Source organism: Blennius ocellaris (genome assembly GCF_963422515.1).
Source record: "Blennius ocellaris genome assembly, chromosome: 6".
Lineage (NCBI taxonomy): Eukaryota > Metazoa > Chordata > Actinopteri > Blenniiformes > Blenniidae > Blennius > Blennius ocellaris.
Genome location: NC_137655.1, coordinates 4,114,679 through 4,124,455, shown reverse-complemented (window position 1 = coordinate 4,124,455; position 9,777 = coordinate 4,114,679). Strand labels below are relative to the sequence as shown.

General features: G+C 46.6%; 1 protein-coding gene across 1 annotated transcript in view; it reads right to left on the bottom strand.

Moving 5' to 3' along the window:
• Positions 1-908: 908 nt before the first annotated feature.
• The window catches only part of gli2a (GLI family zinc finger 2a), a 60,288-nt gene continuing 51,419 nt past the window's right edge, over positions 909-9,777 (bottom strand). The window contains exons 9-13 of the mRNA XM_080498003.1: positions 8,971-9,120; positions 7,145-7,309; positions 6,201-6,482; positions 4,057-4,414; positions 909-3,953 (exon numbers count right to left, since the gene is read on the bottom strand). Coding sequence (XP_080354129.1) covers positions 1,684-3,953; positions 4,057-4,414; positions 6,201-6,482; positions 7,145-7,309; positions 8,971-9,120 — 3,225 coding nt within the window. The 3' untranslated portion in view covers positions 909-1,683. The remainder of the gene's footprint in view (positions 3,954-4,056; positions 4,415-6,200; positions 6,483-7,144; positions 7,310-8,970; positions 9,121-9,777) is intronic.

Here is a 9,777-nt window from a genome sequence, read left to right as displayed (position 1 = left end):
CGCGTCTCTGATCCGACGGGCAAGGCAGGAAATGGGGATTTTATTTTCCCTCTCCTTCACCCCGGAGCTCAGACCACGACTCAACGAGGCACACGATATCTGTGAATCGAAACGCCGTACACCCACAGGCTTAAAACGGGGCTGCAAAATGCTTAATTGTGAGAACGGCAGATTTCCTATTAATTGGAGTAATTGCTTTTAATTGTCTGAAACTTTCATTAAAACCTTGCATATTCACTAAATTTAAAAAGCCTTTCCTGTAATGGATGCATGTAAAATACAACTATATAACGCCTTTCTCTTGTCTCCTGTGTTGTGGAATAGGAAAAAAGGATTCATGTTTACAGACATGCATAACATTTTTTTCATGCATACTTTGTGGCTTGGGTTGTTCCCATTAAGGAGAACAGCTTCATGTTAAATGCAGAAGTAAAGACATGCAGTAGAGACGCGTTCGCTAAATTGAGACTGTTCTCACAGTGTTGGTTTTAAATTGAAACGTGGTTTCTGTCCCACTGGGCCGCATTATTTTCCGACCAGGAACTGCACGCGTTCCGTCAATGTTACAGTAAATAATCCATGATTTTACGGCAAACCAGGGCATAAGATCTTTGATCTCTTGTGTTTTCTACTCAAAGTTATTCGTCTTTCTTAATATTTGTGTACATTTGTGCACGTACGGTAAAATAGTTATTTGCAAAGACGTTGTCCCCGGCCGGGTTGCATTAGGATTTGACAGGTATATAATGTGTCTTGGATGGGTTTTGGGTTTTGGAGGGTGGCATCCTTGTTCGTTTGTTTTTTTAAAACAAACTTTGTGCCGACGCACAGGAGCATGTCTGCATGGATACAAGCACATGTGGTTCTTAAAATGATCAGCTTCGAGACACAGGAAACCCTTTGTTTAATAATGCATTTACTTTACAACTTTACACACAGATCTTGAGCTGTTAAACCAATAAAATAACTCCAGCTTTTAAAACTTTGCTTTCAGAGTTTACCAAAAAAAAAAAAAAAAATCCCTTATTCTCAAAAGCTTTCACAAGAGCAAAGGTCCACATGTATCTAAAGCGTCCGGTTGCTCAAAATGAAAGTTATTGTTATGAAAATAATAATTAACAGGCTTGATTTATCTATTTCTTTAATTAGATGAAAGTGATCATTTGTAAATGGTCCTATTTGAAGGCTCACAAGCCATGGCATATTTTAGAGTGAGTACCATTCAGTATAATCGACATATATATATATATTGGTTTTCATGAGGAAAATAATCAGATAAATACATGTCATATCCATTCCCTGGTCAACTTGATGTCCACAGCAAGGCACTATGTGAACTGCTATCAGTGCACCGCTTCGTAAAAGGCCTATTACAAATACTGAATGGCAATAATGAGTTTACGTACCCTGGGTTATCGTATATCGGGAGCTAAAAAGTATGGCTTTTTAACAAATGTTGATAGAAAATGGCCCATAAACCTACGCTATATTTCTATTGTCTTTTCAATGTAACATATAATGATTCGAAGCAAATATTACAAAAATCACCATGGACAATGAGGAAAAAAAGTACATGAAATTGTCAGTTTTGCATTTTACAATCAGTGCTTTCTTGTGTCGTTCCGTCTGTTCCTGATGGACGCGGCAAGAACGTGGAGGGACGATTGAGGTGTTCAGTTGCTCTCAGCTCAACATGTTGAGGAATTTGCTCTCCTCCGCCAAGGCTGTGAGCATGGAGTTCATGTCGCCGATGGCCATGTTGCCGATCCCCGCCGGTACGGACGCGAGGGTGACGGAGTTGCGCGGCGTGGTGAGACGCGAGGAACTCTGGGAGAGGCTCTGTAGGAGACCGGGACTCAGGGTGCCGGACATCAGACTGGAGTGGTCCCCGTCATCCAGCATGGTGTCGAAGTCAATCTGGACTTGTTCGGCACCCCCCGCCCCTCCAGTGGAGGAGTCCACTGTGCTGCTGGAGACCTGGTTCACTCCCGGTGAGGCCAGGCTGGCTGCTACAGAGTTGTTGCTGGCGGGAGCCTGGCTGGTACGAGGCGACATGGGTTCATCGAAGTTGACAGAAGAAGGCTCCAGCATGTGAATCTGATCTGTGTAGAACACAGACGAGTTCTGATTTACCGAGTTGCCGTTGTGGGCCACTGCCCCGTTGGGTCTCTTTGGGCTTGCTTCTGATGTGTCATTGCCGTGGCCGGGGCTCACGTCTGACAGTTTGGGTACTCTGCTCTGCTGTGACATGCCACTGTGCTGTCTGGCATTGGACTTGGGCTCCGGGGGAGGCCTGGGCTGGAGCATCCCTCTGCCTCCAGTTGGAATATTGTATTGCTGCTGAGAGAGAACATTGTAATTCTGCTGCTGGTCCAATTGGCTCACATGAGGAAACCCGTCAATCTGAGTCCTTGCTCTGTAACTTTGCAATTCTGCATCAGCCATGTTGTTGCGGGTGGGTCTCATGCTGGTGCTCCCAGACATAGAATTTGGGACGACCTCTTGGCCAAATCCTTGCTGAGGACTCATTTGCTCACTAAAGGTCATGCTGTTGCACTGCTTTTGAAGCTGGTGCTGCTGAAGGGAGATATTTGTTCGGCTGTTGTGGTTTGCATAGCACTGTATAGAAATGTTCTGACTCACTGCCCCGATCTGCTGGTTGTTGCTTGGGCCCTGGTCCTGTGCCTGAAAAGACCCAAAGTTATGCCTCTGCGGAACAACGGCGAGGTTCCCTCGAAGAGGATGGTGCTGCTGCTTGGAGAGCTTGGTTGTGGAGTCCACTGTCCCCGAGCTCACCTCATTCCATTGCACTGGCATGTTATTCTTGCTAATGCTGTCCGGTGGTGCTGGGAAAGGCTGCCGGGAGCCACTGGGCTGCATATCCTGGCCCGACTGGCCCATGGTGGCGTCTACCATTGCCATCCTCCTGTGCATGTGGAATGATACTGGAGGAGCCATGGCTGGGTGGTAGCCCTGAGTCTGGTTGTTGGAAATATAGTCAACTTGCCCCACGTTGGGACCCGAGGAGCCAGGATTCTGTGACCTGAGGTACTGTACCATGTCATCTGGAAGCACTATATCATCCTCTCCACTTGGCTCGCCCACACCCATCATTCCATCCACTGCCATGTTCTCCATGGCAACGTTCTCAGAAATACTCGGTGGTCTGGGGGCAAAGGGGTAGCGTTGTAAGCTTCCATCAGAGCGAGTGTAGCCCTGCTTCGCCAGCATGTGGTGGCGGTCTGCAGCTGACGGCGCATTCATGGGGTTCATGCTGCTCATGCTGTTATATCGCTGAACCCTCGAAAAGGAGAGGGGGTCCAATGAGGGACGGCGCACCGGATCGCTGGCACGGCGAGGAAGGCTGGCGGGAACCTCATGGGGCATCATGCTCTGTGTGCCATAGACGGTGTCACTGCACCGCCTTGGCACACCTCCCAGTGGCTGCTGATGGAACTGGTGCAAGAAGCCCTCCTGGGAGTCGCTGTAAAGCGCCATGCGTGTCCTCAAGCTCATTCTGTCCATGTTAGGGAGTGGAGTCGGCGGCGCGCCCCCTATGGCGGCGGCGTACTTTGCCTTGAGCCGATAATGCTGAGCCGGCGTCAGACTGAGAAGACTTGGAAGACCTCCACCTCCACCTCCACCCCCACAATGGCTGGCCTCACTGGAGCGGCGAGACAGGTCGGTGGAGATCGGGTCGTAGGAGTCCGCCGAGCTGATGTTGTTGTGGCGGTTGGTGCTGAACTGCGACGCCTCACTGGAGCGGCGGCTGGAGTAGCAGGGCGAAATGCCCGAGGAGCGTCGACTCAGTGTGTAGGCGGAGCTCATGGTGCTGGTGGTGCTGTCGCGGCGCTCATTCAGCTGGTTCAGCATCGTCACGTCACACGAGGACAGGTCTCCTATGCGCTGGCCGGGGTACGTACCACTCAAGTTAGCGTTCTCTATCAGGGAACCTGGAAGACCAAAGCAACACAACGGCATCAATAGATATTCCTTCTGAATATGGAAATCTTTAGTTTGAACGCTTAAACGTCTTCCTTAACCGGATGCACCTACCGACGGCAGGTATGGGCGGGAGCTTCATGCTGTTGCGTTGGCCCTGCGGCGGCTGTGGCGCGGAGCTCCCCCACAGGCAGGAGTCCCTCACTGTCTTCAGCCTTTCCTTTTTGATGTTTTCGATCTTGATGGTGACGGCGTGACCCGCGGCCTTCCTCAGCTGAAGCCCCACCCCGGCGTGGTGCCCCCCGGCGGGAACAGTGGAGTCCACCATGGGGCACTCGTCCTGCGCGCTGAGGTCCCCAAAGCTGCCCCCACTGTGCATGGCCATTTCTACCCCACTGTCGTTGTTGTTGGCACTGAGGGGCGACGGCTCGCTGCTGCATGACGAGTGGCCGCCAGGACTGGACTGATACGTCTGGAGGAGGAGAGCAGGAATCAAGTTTGAGTACAAGAGTAGTCCGTCAGTTGCATTCTGCAGAACGCAATACTTTAATGTGCGGATGAGAAGCAGAATCAAAACAAATATAAAACAAAATTTCAAATTATAAATGATCACAAAACATGGAAGTCTTATCAGTGTGTTGAAGAACTCTGTTATACATTCTTCCATATTAAATAAACGCCACAGTTGAAAAATTCTGATTGAGGTTCTGTTTTGTAATGTAGGCCTACAGTTCTATAATCTCATTAATTAATTAGGAGTATGATTTATTTAGGAAGTGAAAAGAGTAGATAATTGATCGGTTCTGTCATCAACTATTTAGTGGCGACTGTGTTTCACAAAGGAAAGATCAAAGCTTGACGCTTGCATTATTTGTTCAGCGTCCACGCTACAGTACTGAGCTCTGAATAGTAATTTCACAGTTACAAGACGCAGATCAGTGGTTAGAGTTACTGTCACTGTGACTTTTTGGCCGTAGAAAGTGCATGAACACTCCTTAAGCTAACCTGTTAGCGCTCATAAAGTTCTATATTTCATGTCTCTATTGAACATGGCCATTAAGGAGTCAAAGTGCTGCTGGGAAAAAGAAAGTGAGCACTGGATTCAAGATCTCACGAACGTCTCATTCAAATAATTGGGAGTAATTTTAAAACTGTTCGTGGGTCGAGATTCACTCCAGGGTCACTGTTTATTTTGAATTTCTCTCCGAGCTCATTTCACAGCATCTCAGTTGGACTCGAGGTCTGGGCTCTCTGATTTAGGGCCTGTTTACCCGGGAACGACATTCAGAGAAAACATTAAACCTTCATTGCGTTTTGGGAGAAAGTTTTTTTTGGAAATGGCTCCCGAGGGAGAGCTTTTTGAAAAAAAAAAAAAAAAAAAAATGCTCTGGCTCCCTCGCTGTGTAAAACGCAGTACGAGGGCTGATCCGTCACCGCGAACGTTTTATTCTTGTAAATCACATTGTGTTTTAAATTAATCTGCTAAATGACTCCCTGCGCTTCGTTTGACATGCAACAAAGGACCGATATTCTACACTCACAGCGGCAAGAACTCTAAATCTAGTGTGTGGTATTTTGCTTGTTGATGCAAGCACGAGTACATTCTATTGTTTTTTTTTTTTTTTTTAATGCATGGGAACATTTATTAGATCAGGCGACGAGTTCAGACAAGTTTCGTCAGTTCACAAAATGAAGATGTTAATCTTGTAATGTTTACAAAAAAAACCCCCAACAGCACAGTACTAAAATGTCAAACTAGATTTAGACCCGACTCAAATGTGGCTTCATTGTTTTGAATTTGAGGCCAACAAATGAAATGTTCTTCACCAAAAGGTATGAAATCTGCATTGAGATTGTTTTGTACTGGGAACACAGTCGCTATATTTGTCACTTCGATTCATGCAGAAAAACATGCCACAGTACGTCAACATCCTCCAAATAGCAAAGCATGTGAACACAGATCAACATAACACAGTTGCGATCATGCAAGAATGCAGGTGACGTAGCTCATGACACATACGAAGGCTGAAAAAAAAACAAAAAAAACAAACCCAACCGCATGCTCACCTCAGAGACGTCTGTCCAATAGCAAGGTTGAGGGGAAAGAGAGAAGCAAGGTCAAGCAAGGTGAGTTAGAAAGGCAGTGGGAGGAAACGTCTCTCCAGCTCGTTGTTAGTAAAGCGTGAAACCGTCTTTTTCTGCACTTGTAAAAGGGGAAAACGGCCGCGCGGTGGCCCAGTAGGGCGGCCGGTACCCACCACGGAGTTCTCGGTCTTGATGGACTTGACTTGCAGGCAGTCCTCCGGCCCCCGGGAGGTGCTGTTGGCCTCCATCTTGCCGTCCACGCCTCTCGTGCCGTGCTTGGCGTTGGTCTCGTTCTCCCCGTTGCCTCTGGGCGGCTGCTGCCTGGGGGGGGCGTCGCCACGCTGCTTCTTGGTGACGTGGGCTTCCGGCCCGTGGACCGTCTTCACGTGCTTCCTGAGGGAGCTCGGGTCCGTGTAGCGTTTGGTGCAGCCCGGGATTTTGCACACGTACGGTTTCTGTCCAGAGGGATCGAAAAGGAATTCTCGTATCGTGTGTAATAGAGTGGACGAGGTACGACTCCGCGTTTGTCTCAGAAGCATAGATACAGAAATATAGACATGAAAAGCTTACTTTGCTGGTCCCACAGCCTAGAATTAACTAAAACATTCGAAAATACTTATGCTACTAAATATAATTTACAAAAAAATAAATAGAACAAAATACTATATCCAGGCTGTAGCTAAAGTCTATTGTGATAGAATAACTCTATCTGTATTTATTTGTCATATTTTGAACAATATCCTTCCATAATCATGATTAATCTTTATTTTACATTATGCTTCATTATATTATCTTAAAAAATGTACATTCAACTTATTTATACCTTTTCAACACATAGTCATTTTACAATAGTGCTATATTATAGTGGAGGAGAGGTGGGATTTAATAAATTGCCATTATTTCCACTCCTTTCAGAAAATGCAGCCTGATTATATCTCTGCTGCACTTATTCAGTTTGATTGGTGGATTAACTTTGGTCGATTGGTTTGCAACTGTAGATTTTGATATTTGAATCCGAGCAAGGTCGAAATGTCAAATGAAATGGAGTGAAACAAGGACTGAGTATAAACATTAACACCGTGATGCTTTTTTTTGATGTGAGCTGTGGGGAACAAACCTCGTTTGAGTGCGTCCGGTTCTGATGCTTCGCCCTGTCCGAGGCGTTTGAGAAAGCCTTGTTGCAGCCTTCATGCTCACAGACGTAGGGTTTCTCCCCGGTGTGCGACCTGAGGTGGGTCTTGAGGTTCTCCAGGCGGGAGTACGCTTTGGAGCAGCCCTCAAACTGTGGAGAGAGAGAGAGAGAGAGAGAACGAGAGAGAGAGAAAGATCATTTTCATGGAAAAGCAATGACGGAGAACGCTGTGCGTTTTTTAAATATGATCTGCTCCTGGACCCTTGCCCCCCCCCTACTGCGGCGTGCCACACATAAGCAAAGCCCCACTCCAGTTTGAAGCACTTTTATGTGAAAATATCTAAACTAAGTGTGAGGTGTGGTGGAGCTCTTTTGTCTGCCGTGCTTTGTTGAGACAAAAAGACGTCTGTGTTTAGCCTTTTGTATTCGCTTGTACCGTACAAGCTATAATTTGGGATTCCTTCTGAGGAGTCATTGTGAGCATAATTGGCTCTGAAATTGAAAGAGAATGAAATTAGAGCGGCTCCGGGATGAGATGAAAAAGCCAAAGATTCTCCCTTATCACACAAGACTAAAGGGGAGTGATCGTGTTATGAGACGATGCTTGTGGGATTTTGTTGCGCGGGATCCGCGGCTCGCTCTAATAAGGATCCGCGGCCCCCTGCCTGTCTGCGGATTTTAATTACACGCCCACGCTGTCAATCAGCTTTTTCAACTCTCCTTCACAAGTCGCCCGTTTTAATGCATTCACAAGAGCCAGTGAGCGAGCTTTGAAGAGGCAAACACGCTCGCCAGTTGATGCAAACGAAGGCTCCAGTGAAGCCCCCATGACTTATCAACATGGAAGACATCGCGAGTGATGAGTACAAAGAAATCCCACACAAACTATTTATAAGTCTGCTTTTTTTTAAAAAGAGAAAAAAAAAGGGGGGATAGCTCGATGGGTTGAAACGCTCTCGCTGCCAATGTGGCCGAATAACATGGAGCTTGTTTGACTTTCATTAAACTGGGGATGGATTATGATTGTAAACTCGCACCACACAAGCGTTTTCTCTTTTCTCTCAATTCCGAGAATGTTTCACACGATGTCTTTGCAAAGGTTGAATCAAAATAGTGAAAAATAGCTTTCCAGCAGTAATAATCGTCGCCGTACCTGGAACGACGCCCCAGAAGTGAAGACAGTGTGTCCTCTCTCTCCCTGGCTTGTTTCAGGTTTTAAAAAGTGTGTTGCTCCACCCAGCCAATCAGAAATCAAACCCTATATAGTGTCATCGGGGGGTTCAGCCAATCACAATCAAGGTTGGCTCCTCCCCTTTTGACTCCTCCCACAATTAGGCAGCCCTGCTCTGGCACATGGCACCACGAGAGGAAGTACTTCCTCCTCTTCCCAATATGGGCATGTGTGGGCGGAGCCAGTCCAGCTCACACAAGACACAGCAGATTCTGAATGCAGCTCCTATGGTCCAATAATCTAATGTTGGAAAATCAAAGAAAAGCTGGATTTGGGGGCAATAAACTTTGAAGACAACGTTTTTTGACCAACGAGATCCATGTGAAAGTTGTATAATATCCCCCCTTTAATAAATATATCATAGTCACTTCAAAGTAGGACTTTAACTTGTAATTTGTATGAATTAAATAGAAGAAGAAAATGAGTTAATTGTGTTTAACTGAGGTTTATGGGAAAAGTCCTGTCAGTTCACCGGCTCCTCCTGCAGTGACGTTATAATATTTTCAATCTGCGTTTTATCCTCTCGTCGCTTCTACACTGCATTCAAAATGTATCCGCGGCAAATTGTTATGTCTCTCACCGTGCATTTGTGGGGTTTCTCCCCCGTGTGCCGCCTCATGTGGACCACCAGCATGTACTGGGCCTTGAAGGGCTTCTGCTCCCGGGAACACTCGTCCCAGCGGCACACAAACTCCTTCTTCTCGCCGTGGATGTGGTCGTTGTTGATGTGCTGCGGAGAGAAAACCACCTGGGTGAACATGAACCGCTTGTCCCTGACGAGAATAACCTGCAGACAGGGAATACCGGGCGTTTGTGGCGCTAAAACGCAAGTCAGCATATCCGAGTCTTTTCTTTCCCACCGGATCATCCTCTCTCTCTCTGTGTGTGTGTGTGTGTGTGTGTGTCAGGCGACGGCGTCGTCCATCACGGCTGACAGTTATTGCGTCTCCGTCAATGAGACCCAAACCTGTAAAAACCGCCGTCCGTGTTTTTTCAGGCCGGGTAAAAAAGTGAGCAGGAAGAGGATTTTGGCGACTTCCGTCACAACGCGTCAGGATGTCGGCAAGAAACGCGATGTCACAACGCTTTTCCTGTGTGATGCTTAAAACCTGCATCCGAGTTTTTAACGACCGCTTCAAGCTTCCACACGTTTGTTCAAAATAAAACCTAAGAGTTTGTAGATTTCATCTGCTGGAGAAAGAAATACTTGGATCATCATGTATATTTACGTAACGAGTGTTTCAAACAACCGATGAGAAAAATTTAATGCATCAATCACTTAAGTCTTCTTGCGAATTACTGCTGTTTTTTTTCTCCTTCCCAACAATAAAAGTTAATTTCCACTATTTGTAACAGCCTGAAACTACTTCATTACATTTAAAAGTAC